The sequence below is a fragment of the Leptonotus elevatus genome, chromosome 15, assembly GCF_054856555.1.
Source record: "Leptonotus elevatus isolate MCC_2025b chromosome 15, RoL_Lele_1.0, whole genome shotgun sequence".
Taxonomy (NCBI): domain Eukaryota; kingdom Metazoa; phylum Chordata; class Actinopteri; order Syngnathiformes; family Syngnathidae; genus Leptonotus; species Leptonotus elevatus.
In genome coordinates, this window is record NC_141253.1 from 457,760 (window position 1) to 474,862 (window position 17,103).

At 50.4% G+C, this 17,103-nt stretch overlaps 3 protein-coding genes across 8 annotated transcripts; all 3 read left to right on the top strand.

Moving 5' to 3' along the window:
• The first annotated feature begins 71 nt into the window (after positions 1-71).
• On the top strand, positions 72-7,941 carry ythdc1 (YTH N6-methyladenosine RNA binding protein C1). Of its 4 annotated transcripts, none has more exons than XM_086097268.1 (16): positions 72-278; positions 800-901; positions 1,024-1,310; positions 1,965-2,364; positions 2,451-2,498; positions 2,570-2,664; positions 2,779-2,887; positions 2,969-3,086; positions 3,156-3,240; positions 3,357-3,511; positions 5,026-5,274; positions 5,354-5,393; positions 6,633-6,695; positions 6,770-6,970; positions 7,052-7,222; positions 7,793-7,941. In XM_086097268.1, the coding sequence occupies exons 1-15, from the start codon at positions 251-253 to the stop codon at positions 7,220-7,222; spliced, it is 2,151 nt and encodes a 716-aa protein (XP_085953394.1). In that variant the 5' UTR covers positions 72-250; the 3' UTR covers positions 7,793-7,941. The 4 variants fall into 4 exon arrangements, 3 of the variants coding, with proteins under 3 accessions (XP_085953394.1, XP_085953395.1, XP_085953396.1); XM_086097269.1 differs by lacking the exon at positions 7,793-7,941 and adding an exon at positions 7,385-7,535; XM_086097270.1 differs by lacking the exon at positions 7,793-7,941 and having other exon boundaries at positions 5,026-5,102; positions 5,238-5,274; positions 7,052-7,359.
• LOC147161368 (multidrug resistance-associated protein 1-like) lies at positions 7,689-8,935 on the top strand. Its single transcript, XM_086097263.1, has 3 exons — positions 7,689-7,711; positions 7,793-7,987; positions 8,151-8,935. Exons 1-3 carry the CDS (start codon positions 7,689-7,691, stop codon positions 8,257-8,259), a joined length of 327 nt encoding a protein of 108 aa, XP_085953389.1. The 3' UTR covers positions 8,260-8,935.
• A 958-nt stretch (positions 8,936-9,893) lies between these two features.
• On the top strand, positions 9,894-16,748 carry tmem120b (transmembrane protein 120B). 3 transcript variants are annotated; one of them, XM_086097205.1, is made up of 12 exons: positions 9,894-10,015; positions 10,998-11,116; positions 11,212-11,328; positions 11,517-11,576; positions 11,679-11,774; positions 12,529-12,618; positions 12,686-12,751; positions 13,200-13,261; positions 13,828-13,920; positions 14,020-14,084; positions 14,151-14,219; positions 14,752-16,748. In XM_086097205.1, the coding sequence occupies exons 1-12, from the start codon at positions 9,947-9,949 to the stop codon at positions 14,866-14,868; spliced, it is 1,023 nt and encodes a 340-aa protein (XP_085953331.1). In that variant the 5' UTR covers positions 9,894-9,946; the 3' UTR covers positions 14,869-16,748. The 3 variants fall into 3 exon arrangements, with proteins under 3 accessions (XP_085953331.1, XP_085953333.1, XP_085953332.1); XM_086097206.1 differs by lacking the exon at positions 9,894-10,015 and adding an exon at positions 10,093-10,321; XM_086097207.1 differs by lacking the exon at positions 11,212-11,328.
• Positions 16,749-17,103: the final 355 nt, after the last annotated feature.

Genomic DNA, 17,103 nt, shown 5'->3' on the forward strand with positions numbered 1-17,103 from the left:
TAATTATTATTTTTTCTTAAAAAAGCCGTAAACATTTCATGAGGTCACAACTGCGCCGCCATTTTAACGGAAATTGTCACCACTTAGACGCAAAGAACTTCCGGTCAATACAGCCATCTTAGCATTTTCTCCTTGTCGTCGTTGCTCTTTAATCGTTCCCATTTTCGACGTGAACCAAACCTTTTTATTTTTTCCCCGTCGACCGCAAGCAGTTCGCTCGCGTGGTGATCCCAGACGCTTCGGCGCTAAGATGGCGGCCGACCGCCGCGAGGACAAAGGTACGCGTGAGCGTGGATAGCTTCTTCGCTTGCTTAGCCTATTAGCTTGTCTTTGTTGTGTGGAGCCTTTTGTGTCGCCGATGTCGCTCATGAGGTTGTCGATGGCTAATTATTGTTTTTAGTCACTCGTCAACGCGTGCATTTTGTCGCACAATGGCAGCTGGGGATTGGGACCGTTTTGGTTTTCTTAACAACACCCGGACTTGCTCCAAACAAATTAATACAGCTGTGACCTAACAATTTTTTGTTGTTGTTGTTTGGTAATAAAATACAGATCTATTCTGGAGTTAGAAGAACTTTCAGTAGTTTGTAATAACGTTAGTAGGATAACAACAACAAAAATGTAGGGGATATTTTGCCGTGACCGGCAACTCCCCACCTAAGCGCCACTATATTCCAATTAGGGGAAGTCTGGCACAGCCAAATGCAAAGAAATTGGCAACCAGTCATCTGGATTTTGTAACAAGTTAATTTGAGCGCTGCTTGGTCATGTTGCTCAAGTCGATTTTGTGACGCGACAGATGGAGAGCTCAATGTTCTGGAAGACATTTTGACGGAAATGCCGGATCAGGACGATGAGCTGTACAACCCTCAGACGGAGCGACACGCCACTGACAAGAAAGGTAGCAGTCGTTGGCCCTGCGGTTTTCTTTTCTCATCTTGTTTTCTTCACGTTCCTTTCCTCGCGGTCTTGTCTTGGCCTTCCTGACATTCTTTGCGCTACCTTGACATGTTTGTTTGGTAGGAACAAAGCGGAAGAGCGACCACTCGGAGTGTCACGACCGTAAGCGGCTCCGGGCCTCCTCGGCCCACGCCCCTTCCAGGTCATCTTCGGCCAATAAGAGAGGCTCGGGCGCTCCCCTCTCGTCCTCCAAGAGGTCGGCGAGCAGCCCTCACAGGCGTCACGTGAGCACCTACCGCGGCGGCTACGACGAGCGAAAGAGCCGCCGAGGAACGAGAGATGACGTCCGCAGCCGCGGAGGAGAAAGAGCTCGACGCAGACGCTCTCCCAGGGACGGCGCCGTCAGACAGGTGTCTAGAAACGTGACGTCTTTGTGTGACATCACTATAGAGTCTATTTTGTCATCAATACACGACAATCAAGGCTGCAGCGACACACGCACAAATAACAAATCTGTCTGCTTGGAAATCGGAGGATAGCAACTGTCAAAAGGATGAAATTCTGAACATTTGCACAATTTTAAGTTAAGCAATATCTAAACAATCATCAAAAATTCTGCTGCAATGATGAATCGAATAGCTTGCGTCATTTGATTACAAAAAAGGTGGAAGCAAAATCCCTGCCAACATGTGTGATCATTCCTAAAAGCGGCACAGACGCTCTGATTTGCTGACACCCATGTCACTCACCAGTCCAGGCCTCGCCTTTTTAAGACATTCACTTTCGAAAGTCACAACACTACAGCAGAAGGGGAGGATGGCGACCCCCCACACACACACACTTTTTTTTTTTTTTTATTACAACCCCTAGTTAGTCCCTAGCGACTAGTAAACGTGAACAATGAGAAACTAAATGTGTTCGATATTAAGCCCCGTGTATAAGAGTCGCCCTGGAGTTGGGATTTTTATTTCATTCCATCCAATATCTGAACCGCTTAATTTTTTTTGCCCCCAAAAACGTGTTACTCGTGGACTTTTACAGTAATGTTTTTTTGTTTTTTGCAGAAGCGGCCGAGTAGCCCCTCCCACCCTCGCGAGAGCAACCGATCAGAAGAGGACGCGGCGCCAGAGTACGCGTCGGAGCAGCTCTCCGGAAGCTCCTCCCCCGCCGCCGCCGCCGCCTCGCACGATGACGAACAAGAAGAAGAGGATGTCGAAGAAGAAGAGGGGGAGGATGAAGAGGAGGATGAAGATGACGGCGAGGAGGAAGAGGCGGAGGAGGAGGAAGATGAGGAGGAAGGAGAGAAGGAAGACGAAGGCGAGGAAGAAGAAGAGTACGAGCGTCGCGGCGAAGGCAACGACTACGACACGCGCAGCGAGGCGGGAGACTCGCGCTCGGCGTCTTCCGTCAGTTTTTCCGACGACGGCGAGTCGGCGCGCTCGGCCTCGGCGTCCGACGCCTCAGGTGAGGACGGCTGCCGTTTGCGATAACAACGGTGGCCCGCCGCCGGTCCGCATTTGTGACCTTCCTCCTGTCGTTGTTCGGGGCAGGTTCCGAGAAGAAGCGGGAGAAGCTTTCGTCGTCGGTGCGAGCCGTCAGTAAGTTTCCGCCTCCCGTTGTTGGCCGCGCTTCCTGTTTTGAACTGACCGCGCTTCCTGTTTTCTTTTAGATCCCAGCAGTCACCTTCGCTACATCCTGCGCGAGTCGCGCTTCTTCGTCATCAAGAGCAACAACCACGAGAACGTCTCGCTGGCCAAAGCCAAAGTACGCCGCGCGCCGACTTCTTTTCTCGCTCGCTCTTTTTTTCCTCTCTCTCTCCCGACCTCCTTCCTTTCTTTGTGTCTGATTCCATCTCATCTGCTCGCCGTCGCCATCCAGGGCGTGTGGTCCACGCTGCCGGTCAACGAGAAGAAGCTGAACGCGGCTTACCGCTCGGCTCGCAGCGTCATCCTGGTGTTCTCTGTACGCGAGAGCGGAAAATTCCAAGGTGAGAGCGAGGACGCGGCGGGGGGGAGGACGCGCGTCCGGCCGCTCGTCACCCCGATGACATGTGCCGTGCGCGTCGCAGGTTTCGCCCGCTTGGCTTCCGAGTCGCTTCACGGCGGCTCCCCCATCCACTGGGTGCTTCCCGCCGGCATGAACGCCAAAATGCTGGGCGGCGTCTTCAAGATCGACTGGCTGTGCAGGTGAGCCGGCAGAGTAGCCCCGCCCCCGGCCGGCCGGGCTGCCTCACATTTGTCGCCGGCTCTCCGCAGGCGCGAGCTTCCCTTCACGAAGACGGCGCACCTTTCCAACCCGTGGAACGAGCACAAGCCCGTCAAGATCGGACGGGACGGACAAGTAAGATTGCTTTTTGGTTCTCCGACGCGGCGTGAAATGAATTCCGCAGGCTGATGGCGAGCGTCGGCAACGTTGAGCTGCTAAGTCGCTAAATGTTCATTGTTTGCCCTTTTCAGGAAATCCAGCCGGACGTGGGCGCGCAGCTGTGCGCTCTGTTCCCATTGGACGAGAGCGTGGACATCCACCAGGTGGCCCGGCGCATCCGTCACAAGCGTGAGACCCCTTCGGAAACGCGACCCCGCGGCCGCCCGCCGCTGCGCGATCCGGGAAGGTTAGCCAATCTCCAAGCTCCTCCTCCCACTTCCTGTCGTTCTTCCCACCGCGGCGCCCCCTGCCGCCGGACGTCGGAGACGGCGAGCGCCGCGGCTAATCCGCTCGGGCTTGTCGTTGCTCCGCCGCTCGCTGTGGAGTTTTTCCGCCGGAGTGACGCCCGTGAAGGTGGCGCAGTGCGGCGGCGCAAGTTGAAATGGTTTCATGTTTGTTTGACTTTCTCTCTTTGCAGGAAGGTCACTCGTAGCCAGTTGAAGCTAGCCAAATCTAGATGGACTTTTCAAAATAAAAGCATTGGCTGGACTGTTGGAAGCAGGAAGGGAAAAGAGAGGGAGAGGGACTGTGATCTTCACATGGACTCTTTTGCTTTTTCAAGGGGGTGCAGGCTGGTCATTTGATGGGGGAGGGGTCACTGGACTGTCTGATGAAGGCGAGGGGGGGGCGGGGCGGGGGTGGGGACAATTTGTCCAATCATGTAAAAGATGGAACTGATCAAATGACCCCGCTTGCGTCCACCCCATGAGAGAACACTTGAAAAAGTCTTGGCGCGCGCACACATGCACCAAATGAGGACGTTTTGTTGGGGGGGGGCGTGATGTGTGTGCGTGCGCGCGCGCGTGTGTTTGATGGACTGAAAGAGTCTGGAGGGTTTGAGGCTTTTCTTTGGTGACTGACAGGACTGCACCACCAGCACCATCATGACCCCTCCAGCCTTTCAAAGTAAGAGCGTTGGTTTGAAAAAGCCTTTATCATGGACGCAGATGTGGAAACAAACTTTGTAGAATCCAAAGTCCACTTTTACATCACAAGCGGTATGTTGACCCCCCAACAAGTTTTTGTAAGTCACAATATTATTTCTATTGCACTTGTTGTTGCTGCGTGGATTCGGAAGCACTAACATCCACTCGACTGTCGACCCGGGGACCGACCGCGATGACTTCAGGAGCGGTGGGACAAATCGGGACGACTCGAGACGCCAAGCAACAAAACTGGGATCCGGTCGGCCTGGCTCGACTTCAGGACTGATGCAACAAACTGTTAAGATTGGGGGGGGGGGGGGGCACCTGAGTGGACTGGCGGGACCGAGCGGGGAAGACTCGCAGACCAATTCAATCCACTTGAGTTAGAAATACCAGTCAGACTTTGAGCCCAAGTAAGTTGACTTCAGGACCGGTGGGACAGCTCGGGAAGACTCGGGGACCGACTTGCAGACTTACGTGCCAGTGGGACAAACTGGGAAGACACCTTAGTGGACATCGTGACCCGTAGGACGCAGAGGCAGAACAGGGACAAAACACAAAGCAAGAAGACTCTGGGACCGGCTAAGTAGACTTGAGGAACAATGTTGGGGGGGGGGGGGGGAAGACTGGGACCAACTGTGTTAGACCCGAGCACCAGTTGGACAAAAATGTGGTTTTGTTGCAGAGCCTTGTCCAAGTGGTTAGAAGGTTGAGTATTTACTTTGGTCTCGCCGCGAGCACGCCATTTGTCTTACTTGTCCACTTGTCCACGTAGGCGTCGTCCGGAAGAGTGCGACCCCCACGGCAGGAAGCGACCTCGCCCCGAGTGTCCGGACTTCAACCAGCGATCAGGTTGTCCAATGACAGGCCGGCAGAGGAAGCCTCAAATGTTGTCTTTTGGACTTTCCGCTGGCCCCCGGCCCGGTTGGGACGCCCGCCCGTCCGTCGCCGCACTCACGCAACAATCTCATTTGGCTTCCTTTTCAGGTTTCATCCCGGACCTGCGCAGCCAGCCGGTGGACAGGTGAGAGCGCGGGAAACAAAGCGGCCCGAATGGCCGTCAGCCTGAAACGTTTGTTTCTGTCTTCTTGGCACTTTTGTAGGCGCTTCTCCAATGTGAGACGGGACGTTTTCCTCAACGGGGTGAGTTTCCCGCGCGGACGGGCTGCCGCACGCACACGCGCCAGCGCACGCGCACGCACACGCACACGCGCCAGCGCACGCGCACGCACACGCACACGCGCACGCGCCAGCCATGCCCGCGTATAACACGGCGCCCTGATTTGCCGGCGTCCTTTATTCTGCTGATTCACAATTCCCTTAAAGCGTCCTTAATGAGTGATTCAAGTTGATTTGACGACGACGTGCCGTTGACGCGAGCGGCAAAAGTGCGCACGTCACGACAAGATGTCAGCCGCGAGTCTGCGACACGCTTCTGGTGCCGGTACCGGATGTGATCGGGTTGGCGTCACGCTACAAGATGGGCTGGAAATTGTCCCTTTACAATTGTTCAATAAAGTTCAAAGAAAAAGCATCTTAAAAATGTCATTTCAATAACAAAATGTATGGCTTGTAAAAAGGTCAATAAACCTTAAGAATATAAAAGCAGGATACAAATAATGTCAGTACGTAACGAAATGCGCCATTCGGAAGTGTTCACTCGTGGTTTTGATGACAATAAGAACGCAATATCGATCTAAACTGACACCATTTTTCACATCTCAGTTTATTCAATCTATTTTGCTTTTATATGCTTCGGTTATTTACATTTTTACAATTTCAGTCCGTGCGTTTTGTTCTTTAAAGGACATCTTTAACATTTTCTGTCCAACGTTTCGACGCCAACTGGATCATCTGCCGCCCTTCCTGTAGCGTGACGTGCTCGTTAGGCGACCCCGATACCACCTGGCAGCTCGATCGCGTCTGCTACCAACGCCGGGAACAACTTCCAAATAAAAGCACGAATGAGTCAATGACATATTAGTGAATTTGGAAAGATTTTATTTTGAAGTCGACATCATGGAGATCAGTAAACAGCTGTTGCTGCTTTTAGCTTGACGAGTTTTGCTGATGTGGAAATCATGAAATATGTTGGAATGTAAATAATCTTTTTCTGTACCAGTAAACGTCTATAGGATGTTTTTATCTTTACGATTCTGCCAAAAGTACGTTGGGCCGATTTTGGATGATTTCACACGGCGGGCAAAAGCGTCGTCTTCACAGGATTTAGCGGCAGTTTATTGTAAGATTTTTCCAAAATGGCTCACTAGCGCCCCCTATGAATTTTCAACATTCGGCTGTTGTGGCGTTGCGTGACGCGGCGTGCGGCTGGCGGGCCTGTGATGCGCGGCGCCGTTAACCCGACTTCCTGTTTGCCGGCAGTCTTACGACTACATGAGGGACTATCACCACAACGTGGGACCGCCGCCTCCTTGGCAGACTTTGGTAGGCCCGGTTCGTTCCTCGAGTGGCCCGTTTGCGTCCCCGCCACGGGACTGACCTTGTCGCCTTGTGACCAGGCCGCGTACCCCGGCGTGGAGCAGCCCGCCCCCCACCACCCTCCCTACTACCACCACAACCACCCCCCGCCGCCTCCCCACCAGGCGTACCACCACCACCACCACCACCACCCCATGCCGCCGCACGAGACCCCGCCCCCTCGCTTCCGAGACAAGCAGCGAACGGCGGCGCCGCCGCATCGAGCCTTCCCATCCAGTTTGGTGAGTCTCCGTTGCGGGCGCGCGCACGCGGACGCGGCGCGAACGACTGTCGGCTGATGGGCGTGGCCTTTGCTCGGGCAGCACGACTACGACATGCGCGTGGACGACTTCCTGCGGCGGACGCAGGCGGTGGTGAGCAGTCGGCGGGAACGCGAGCGGCAGCGGGAGCGCGAGCGACTCGGACCGAGACGAGAGCGAGACCGGCCCAGGGACCGAGAACGGGACAAAGAAAGGGGGCGGTACCGCAGATGAGTGAGCAAAATCCTTCCTCTTCTGGCTTTTGGGTTGTTGTTTTTTAAATGTAGCTGCCACGGCGGCATCCCTACTTTTACTGTGAAGATGATTTAACCCCCCCCCCCCTGCCCCCCCCCCACCTCTTTTTTGTTTTTGCTTTTTTTTTGCCATCCAATGTAGGACAAAATGATGTCCCAAAGGAATAAAAAGACTTACAAGAATGGTCTGTGCTGCTCTCAGTAATCGTGTTTGTCCGTATTTCAGGCCAACAGGAAAGAATCCGTCTCCACTTTATTGCAAAATGGAAAAAAATAAAATCAAATGTCTTTCATGTAAACGCTTCCCTCTGTCCTTGATGGCGAATTTACGTTCTTTAAAAATATCCTTTTACCAAATTGAATTGATTTCAATCCCGGCAGAAGTCGTCTGACTTTACGCTTTACATACGGAGCAGGTCAAAGGTCACACTCCTCACTTTTTCCTGATGAGAAATTTAGGAGCGTCAAGGTGGTCTGAAGTTTAATTTCAAATCCCACCCAAAAATGCGTGCATGCGCGTGTGTGCGCGCGTGTGTGCGTGCGTGTTTAGCGCGGGCCAACGTCAGCTGCTGTGCTTAGCGAGAGCGCTGCTGAGGAAGAGCAAAATCCTGCTCCTGGACGAAGCCACGGCCGCCGTCGACCCGGAGATGGACCGCCTGATCCAGTCCACCATCCGGACTCACTTCAAGCTCTGCACCGTCCTCACCATCGCGCACCGACTCAACACCGTCATGGACTGCGACAGGTCAGGAAGGTCACGCAAACGGGCGCGCTTACGGGTGTTCTGCAGAGTTCTCCAAAATGGCGGCATCAAGGCCACTCGAATTCTTTCATTTGATCGGATCCGTTTGAAACAAATTGTTGCCCGAGTGCTGAGCCTCCATTTTGATTTGCGTCCCGCCATGCAGGATCCTGGTGATGGAGCGCGGCGCCATCGTGGAGGCCGACGCCCCCGCGCGGCTCATCCAACGGCAAGGTCACTTCCGTCGGATGTGCCAGCAGGCCCGGTTACTCTGACCCGATGACGTCGCCACCAAATTCTCATAAAGTGCACCAAAAACACAAAAAAAGTCCACAAAAGGCGGGACGGTCAACGTGGACGGCTCGGATGACGGAAGCGCACAAACGTCAAGGGTTCAACGAACAAAGACTTTTAAAGGATTTGTTCTTGTTGTCAAAGTTCTTAATTGAAAGTATTTCCTTCAAAAGTTGAAGTTCTTGGTTTTGTTGAGAATTTCCTTTCTGAGTTGAATCAAACGTTTCGGGTCGCCTTCCAAAGCTGCCGACGGCGTTCTGCGCGAAGCCTGACCCGTCGGTCCAGACAGAACTTCTGTGAGTGAGTCGCGCCTTCTCGCCGTTTGGCTCAGGGTTTCGCGATGGCCACTCAAGACGTTGACTTTGTGATGCCCAAGCCACTTCTTCAAGATGTTGGCAGGACGCCGAGGTTCGACGTCCGAGATCCATTTGGGCTCAAGTCTTCGCTTCCTGGCTGATGTTGCCTCGCGTCTCCTTGAGATGCTCCCGTCCGTTCTTGCTGTAGCAAAGCAGCCCCACCACATGACGCTGCCCCCGCCATACGTGACAGTTAACACAACTTGAGTTCATTGACTTGGTGTCTTTTAGCAAACTGTAAAAATCATATTCTCATTGTCGTGATTCTGGCATTTAACCAAATCAAACCATTTTGGTTTTCCTGACGGACCTGAAAAAGGCGACGTTTCGTCTGACTTGACTTCAGACCGTGAGACCAAAAAAGCAAATGTGTCTTTTTGCAGTCTATGGAAACTTCTGGCTTCAGCCGCATATAATATGAATTGATATGATATTAATAAATAATGAAATATATATATTAAATGTAAAATAAATTTAATAAACACAAATAATTTGCCAAAAAAGTTGTCTTTATATCATTTTCAATTACAAAGAAACTTTCCTCTTAAAAGTCACTTATTGATTACTTGATTTTTAAACTTACTACGTGTTTAAAACTGACAACAGATTTGACCAATACTTAATTGGAAGTGCAACTTTAACTTTTATGTTCAAAGTGAACATAATCAGCAAACCTCGAAAGAATGTTTTTCTTCCTTTTCCCAAGAAAACCCTCTCGAGTGTGCAAAGCGCGTACAAACTCCACAGATGTGAACCCAGAACTTCAGTAATGTAAGGCAGACGTGCTAACCACTAGCGTAGCATGCCATCAACAGACAACACCCCCCCCCCCCTCCCCAATTTTTTTTTTTACCTTATTCCGTTGATGTACTTTTTCTCCCTGCAAAATCACTGCAAGCTTGTTTGGACCCGTTGTTAGGACATTCCTTGTAACCTAGCAACAGAATTGCGCTACTAGTTTTTTTTTTTTCTTCTTCCTTTTAAATTATTTTGACCGTTTAAAAATATGTATAAAGATACATGTTAAGTCGAGTTGTGTGTTTTAGTCGCGATTTTATTTTCAGGCGACTTTATTTTTATGACTGCGACACGAAGTTGTGCGCATGCGCAAACCGTACCCGTTGCCTGGCCTGATGCGCCTGCGCAGTGCGGTCCAATGAACGCGCTCTCGAGTGGACGGTCATCCGATGTGGAGCTTTTTTTCGCTTTTGTCCCCTCCCCTCCCCTCCCCATCCTCCCCCCGCTCCCTCCCCCTCCCCCTCCCCCTCCTCCTTCTCCCTGCTCCTCATCCGCTTTACTGCTCACTGCCACCATGTCCATTGGCAAGTTGAAGTTCCAGGCGGAGTGGCAGGAAATCGAGGAGGAATATCAACAACTGCAGGTGTCTTATTTCAATTGTTTGACGTGGAACTCGAACCCGCTCCGCTCCGCCGTGCGGCGGACGACACCGCCGGCTAGCGACTGTGCTGGCGGTGCCGACTTCTTCCAGCCGGTGCTCGCCATTCATTGTCATTAAAAGCAACTTTGAAGAGAGTTCTCGCGTGGAAATGGGCTCGAATCGTCGCCGGCTGTTTGTCGACTTAATGGCCGTCACTTGCGACACCGAACCCAAAACCTTTGTGGTCTTTTTCTGAAATGAGCCGCTGCGCTAATCCAAGCACGCGACGCAACGGAATCCTGCTTGATGGTTCGTGTTTGTGGCAGTCTGTGCGGCTGTTTTTTCATTTGTAGGTTAAGTTTCGTGGCAATCTACCCGTTTCCCTCCTGAGCGTGAATTATTCCACGGTCCTTGAATGCACCATTTGCCATCGCAAACGAGCTGGCGTTAGCCGGCTAATTGTCAGCAAGTGCACTTTGCATGCTAACAATAACAACACAACAAAGCTAACTGTTAGCCTCTCCGTTCACACTCGCAATGAAAATGGAAAGGCGCCTTTTCATATTCCGTACACGGAAAGGCCGCAACCATTCGGCTTTTTCAACGCTTTCGTCGAACGGTACGGTGCGCTAGTGGTTAGCACGTCTGCGTCGCAGCCGAGCCCTCGCGGGTTCGAATCCGCGCGCATTCCAGCCCAAATGGCATCGTGCCTTCCACGAAGACGATCCGTCGCAGGTGTCAAACTCAAGGCTTGGGTTCCAGTTCCGGGCCGCCGCGTCCTTTCATGTGCTGCGCGAAAGCAAATGAAGCAAGTCGGACACAAAAAGGGATTCAAGTCACTTTTTGTTGAACGAACCGTTCTTGACTTGCGATTTCTAAAGTCGTCATCTTTCATTTTGTTGGGAGGAAGTGATTCAATATTGATTTGGTTTCATGACGACAAAAGCGTGTTTCTACATTTCATGTGCTTTGTGTGCAATTTCAGGAAACCCACAAACTTTACAGGCAGAAGTTGGAGGAGCTGACGAACCTTCAGAGCTCGTGCAGCGACGCCATCGGAAAGCAGAGGAAATGCCTCAAAGAGCTCCAACGCAGCTTAAGCAAGTATGAACGGAAAGCAAACATTTGCCGAGCGGGTCAACCAAAGTCTCGTCTCTCAATTTGCCGGCGTGTTTCTTCTTTTCTGCCGTTTGTGGCAGATGCGTGCGAGGCGGCGACGAAAAGCAGACGCGAGAGGCGGCGGACATCCAAGGCCAAATCAAAGAGAAGGAGAACGTCTTCTTTGACATGGAGGCGTATTTACCAAAGAAAAACGGGTCCGTTTGCGTCCGCGGTCGTCCTTCGCAAAATGTCATCGAGCGGGCCGGCGTCATTTCACGCGCAGCGAGTGTAAACGGGAAACCGCGTCCCGTCAGAGTCTTTTGAATCCGTCTGTCTGCCTTGAAATGGGCCTTGGGGGAGGTAACGACCATCGAGTCACTCAAGTGTTGTTTGTGTGCGTCAGATTGTACCTGAATTTGGTGCTGGGCAACGTGAACGTGACGCTCCTCAGCAACCAGGCCAAGTACGACCTCGCTCGCTCGCTCTCTCTCTTTCGCTCTCTCGCTCGCCCGTCCAGGTCGGACGCAGATTTGGGCCCGACGTAATCCTCTTTTTGCGCGCGTAGGTTCGCCTACAAGGACGAGTATGAGAAGTTCAAGCTGTACATGACCATCATCCTCATGCTGGGCGCCATCACGTGCCTCTTCGTCCTCAACTATCGGTGAGTCCACGCCACTTGGCGGCCATGTTGAATTTTCAAAAGCGTACACTTTGAAGACCACATTTTCAAAATGAGAAAGGCTTGCAGTCGTTGGTGACGCTCGACGCTGTCCTGTTCAACGCTGTCCTGTTCAATGCTGCGAAACAAGTCCATAGGACTGCATTTCCCATGATTCTTAGACACGGAAGCAGGAAGTCGTTGCGGTTACGAGGCGCGAATGTGAATTTGGAAGTCCATCGGAACGCTTCAATTCCCTTTAATCATCTCAATTGTCATGGCAAGCGTGTGGTTGTCATGGCAACCTGCCGCCTGCGTAACATTGGGACAAAACAATGTGGATGAAATCCCACCAAAATGGCGACGGCGGCTCGTCCGATGAACACGCAAAAGCGTTTTTCAAATCTTAAACCTATCGGATGATACTTTCAGCATCAACAGAATTGAATGTCGATTTTTGCCAACTGTTTGTTTTTTTTACAACCTAAAACAAAAAAAATGAGGGATGGGGCGAGTACCTGATTTTAATATCAGTCGCCCTCTTGTGGCCGTTTTACGAACAAACTAGAAATGAGAAAAGCAGAAAATGGACATTAATGTCATGTCATTTTAAACGCGATATCACGATGTGTCACGTCTCTTTTTTGGGGACATCAAAGATTTAGAAAAGTGAAAAAAAATGGCCGATTGATGTTTCGTGTCAAATCTTTGAAATCAGACGTTTGTTTTGTTTTCTTCTTCTCGACGACGACGACAGCGTGACGGATGAGATTTTCAACTTCCTGCTGGTGTGGTACTATTGCACGTTGACGATAAGGGAAAGCGTCCTCATGACCAACGGGTCCAGGTGGGTTCAAAGGTCACGTGAGCGCTTGCCCGTTGCAGCGTGAGCAACTTCAGCTCTTGTGTGTCAGGATCAAAGGCTGGTGGGTTTCGCACCATTACGTGTCCACCTTCCTGTCCGGGGTCATGCTCACCTGGTGAGTACGTTTACGTTCGTTGCACGTTCACGGGAATTCGATTCAAATGTTTTAAGGATTGCAATTCATACGTCGTCATTATTATGTATTGAAATCCTTTCATAAATATCAATTGATTTCGTTTCATGATTGATTTGATTCATTATTGATGATGACAACTCATCGTACGCGATCGGAGGTCGGACCGCGTACGTTCGACGACTTCGCTCATCTTTCTTTTCCTTCGATTTTGTATTTAATTTCGACGTTCATTCGAGCAAACGCCATCAAACGCGTCGGGATTGCGCAATCTCCAGATTTGAGGCGCTTCCTAATTGGCTGTAAGACGTTCGAAGATGACTTTCTTCTGCGTCCCGCGTTGCGAACCGTGCGAGTCGCGCGGTTCCCGTTAAACGAGCGCAGGTCTTGCTAACGTGACCTTGTGCTGGTGTCATGTGCTTGGCGGCAGGCCGGAGGGGCCCATGTACCAGAGGTTCCGGAGTCAGTTCCTGGCCTTCTCCATCTACCAGAGTAAGTTTTTGGTTTTGCTTGAAAGACGTTCAATGTTGTGGAAACGAAACGCGTGCAGTGCGAGTGCGACTTTTGCCACGACGGACTTTTTCCTCCAAATCTAAATGTCATTTCAAGTGCGGGACGTCATGATATGAGTGACAATAAAGTTCGATAAGAAAATAAAATGTACATTTGCAGGAATCAATGAAAAATGTTGGAAGCAAAAACGACACATTGTCAGGAAAACTCCTCAGTTTTGATTCCGTTCAAATGCTTCCCGTGTAAAAAGATGAGTAAAAAATACATTTGGGCCTAAATCAAAGTTTCAAAATAAGCTTTAAAAACAAAACAAAAGAGCAAGTCTGAAGTGTGCTTGTCCCGCCGCTAGAGGGAGCCAGAGTACCAAATGTTGCTTTCTTGGCGCTCTCTTTTAGAATGTTTTCATACTTTACAGTTTTACTTCTAATCGCAAGTGTTAAGTTGGCTGCAACTTGTACTGACCGACTCAGCGCAGCGACTTTTGCCATCAAGCGGTGGCGTGAATCGGACTTTGCAAGCTGAGGACGCGGTTTGTCCCTCCCCAGGTTTCGTGCAGTTCCTGCAGTACTACTATCAGAGCGGCTGCTTGTACAGGCTGCGCGCTTTGGGGGAGCGCAACCAGCTGGACCTCACAGTGGGTGAGCGCAAACACAAAAACAAAATGGAGTCGGGGTGTCGCAATGAGGCCGCTGCGGACGGTCCAACACGAGCGCTCACCGTTTGCTTTTTCTCCGTAGAGGGATTCCAGTCGTGGATGTGGCGAGGCCTCACCTTCCTCCTGCCCTTTCTTTTTTTCGGCCATGTGAGTTGTTGCTTTCTCTTTTCTTTTTGCATCATCGCGTCCATTACGCGTTGTTTCTTCTTTCAGTTTTGGCAGCTGTATAATTCGGTGAGCTTGTTTCGCTTGGCGGGACGCGACGACTGCAAGGAGTGGCAGGTGAGGACGATTTCATTTTTCTAACGCGTCCAAACAATTTGGCGTCATTTGGTGAAACTGCCGTCAAGGGGAACAAATGAGGCCACTAGACAACAAAATGGCTGACTTTTTGCTCAATTTCAAGCTGAGGTTTATTTTTATTTTTAGAACACGATGAGACTTGTCCACCAAATTCCATATCAATGAGATGAAGTGGCTCGGGGATATTTTTTCTCAACTTTTGAGCGAGCACTAATGTGGTTTGGCCCCAAATCATTTTCAACCAAAATGGCCGACTTTCTGTTCAATTTCAGTCGTGGGTCCTTAAGACTTTTTCATGCTACGTTTTGTGATCATTTCCACCATTTTTTTTCTTTTCTTTTTTCCAAACTTTGCATGGGGCACTCATGAGTGAATTCCAGAACCAAAATGGCCGACTTGCTGTCCATTTGAGGGCATGTGCCTTTTTTGTTGCACGCCCGATTGTGGCCACTAAAAGCCGTGCTGACGGACTTGAAATGCGCGTCCTGACGCTCCGGCGTTGTCTTTCCAGGTGTTCATGCTGGCTCTGACGTTCCTGGTCCTGTTCCTGGGCAACTTCCTGACCACGTTAAAAGTGGTCCACCAGAAGGTGCACGACAAGCAGGACGGTGTGAAAAAAAGCGACTGAGACGCTCGGCGCGCTTGGACCGTTTGTTTGTTGTCGTTTGTCTTTTTTGGGAAGTGAATGAACGGCCGGCCAGACTTGCCGCGCGGCCGTCGGTGGATTTTCTCGCTCTTTCTCTCAGGTGTTGACGGCGGCACTCGCTCCCGCGGGGCCGGGGTTCGAGTCCCGGCCGCCGCTCGGCCCTCGCCGACGTCCACTTTTCCGCTCCATCCTGTGCATCCAAGCGAGCCAATCGACTGTCGCGCACTAATTGAATCTCCGCATATGCAAATACGAGCGGGATCCACGTTGCCTTCGGAGCCTCCCGACTTTGTCACGTCGACTCTTTTTGCGTTGCGACGACTTTTGCCTCCAAAACTACGTAGCATCACTCGACTGTCTCGTCTTCGGGCATGCAGTGAACCCCCGCATGCTTTATTTGTGTACGTGTTTGTTTTTCAAGAACATCGCATTTCAGCCCCCCCGATTTAGCCAATCCAGTCACCAAAATAATAATAATTATTCTTGCCAGTTTTGTGTTGACGGTCGTTGTCAGCCGACAGCAGCTTTGGTGGCCACGCCCCCAAAAAATCAACATGCGTTCAACTGTGACGAATTTGGAATCCGCATTCGACAGAAGTATTTTGTTGAGGTCACTGGCAGAGCCCTGAAATCATTTGAAAGACTTTGCCTTATTATGATTCATTTTATGTTTTACAGTATTAATAACGATAAACTTTGATTTATAGGACACAAAAGGCTCCACCGGAAGAAATGGCTTCATTTAGTTTTGCTGAATATGGAAGCCACATTTGTCACATTTTTACCTGATAAATTCCACATTTTAATATATCATCGATTATGTTAAAGGTTAAACTTACCCCCCCCCCCCCTTGGTTTTGGCGCCATCCATGTGGGTTACTGCGGGTCTTTCACGTACTGATGAGAAGCGCTAGCTTGCAAGCTAACAACTTTGAAGACGTTCAAGTCCTTTCGTTGTAATTTGTGGGGGCTCACGCCAAATACGTCACTGGGCACCATTTAAGCCACACCCCAAAAACAACAATACTGCGCATCTCCACACGTCACTACTACATCGTTTGTCATTTTGCATTTCCAGCAATTACTTTCATATTTAGAAAGTCTGAAACTATTGGAACCCTTTTGGCTAGCGTGCTAGCCGTTAGCCTCTCCTTTGTCTTCAGTAGAGCAGCAAGTGTAGAAAGTCGTACACTTGTTCTGCTTGGCCACGTTTTGCCGTGATTTGAAGCTTGAACTTAATTCACAATATTTATTTCTAAGCACTCGCTTGCTTAGAAATGAGAAATTTGAAGGGGCGAAAAAGGAAACGGCGGAGAACACAACGATACCTTCTCTTTTGTGTTGCTGCGAGGTGACCCGATGAACAACGGAAGTTGTGAAATTGCCTGCCGCCATCTTGTGGCGGAGTGACTTGCTTTGAAACAAACCAAAACTTCGTGCATGTTGAAGTTGGTTGAGGAACTTTATTTATGCTAAAGTAGTGCTCTGCTGCCATCTTGTGGCATCGATAGGTGATTGGAACCCTTTTTGGGGGGTTGTGGGATTTCGTTTGCTATCTTTTGGGGGTTCACTGTACGCCACTTGTTCCTGATGTTTACGTCAAACGCGTTAGTTGCGACTCACTGAGAGATTTTGAACTTGACGACATTTCCGTTCTTGGCACGACCGACGAATCACCTTTCATGTGTTTCTGTGAAGGGTCACCACTTGAACTTATGATTGCACAGTTGTCGTTTTTTTTGTTTTGTTTTTGTTTGTCCTTTTTCGGATCAAACGCTGTCGTGTCCAACCAGGACGAGGAAGGGACGAAACCATTTCCCTTCATTGCAAGCAACAAATTAAATATTTCTAACTTAAGTCAATCCACTTGTCTGTCTTTTTAAAAATGATCATTTTATTTTTGTCCCCGTGGGTGAAGGACGACGTCCTCGATGGCTTGGTTAAAATGTTCAAATTGGTTGAAGCGAGTCGGCATTCTGGCCTCGTGTTTACGTGAGCATCGCAGTCTGAGGTTCTGGGTTTGAATCTCGACTTGAGCGTTCCTGTGTGGATTTTTCGCCTCCCACGTTGAAGACTCCAAATTGCCCTCAGGTATGAAGATCGCGACTGTCTGCTCGTTTCGATGTGATTGATTGGCAACCGCTCATTTGTTTGTCCTCAGGTGACCGGCGGCCGGTCCGACCGTCTGTCTGTCCCTGGATGGTTGGCGGAAATGAA

Coding starts and splice junctions, on each gene's coding strand:
- ythdc1 (XM_086097268.1), top strand. CDS start 251: ATGGCGGCCGACCGCCGCGAGGACAAAG. Junction 902..1,023: donor ACACGCCACTGACAAGAAAG/GTAGCAGTCGTT, acceptor TTTGTTTGGTAG/GAACAAAGCGGAAGAGCGAC. Junction 2,888..2,968: donor CGAGAGCGGAAAATTCCAAG/GTGAGAGCGAGG, acceptor TGCGCGTCGCAG/GTTTCGCCCGCTTGGCTTCC.
- LOC147161368 (XM_086097263.1), top strand. CDS start 7,689: ATGAGAAATTTAGGAGCGTCAAG. Junction 7,712..7,792: donor AGAAATTTAGGAGCGTCAAG/GTGGTCTGAAGT, acceptor GTGCGTGTTTAG/CGCGGGCCAACGTCAGCTGC. Junction 7,988..8,150: donor ACCGTCATGGACTGCGACAG/GTCAGGAAGGTC, acceptor CCCGCCATGCAG/GATCCTGGTGATGGAGCGCG.
- tmem120b (XM_086097205.1), top strand. CDS start 9,947: ATGTCCATTGGCAAGTTGAAGTTCCAGGCGGAGTGGCAGGAAATCGAG. Junction 10,016..10,997: donor AGGAATATCAACAACTGCAG/GTGTCTTATTTC, acceptor GTGCAATTTCAG/GAAACCCACAAACTTTACAG. Junction 11,577..11,678: donor CTCCTCAGCAACCAGGCCAA/GTACGACCTCGC, acceptor TTGCGCGCGTAG/GTTCGCCTACAAGGACGAGT.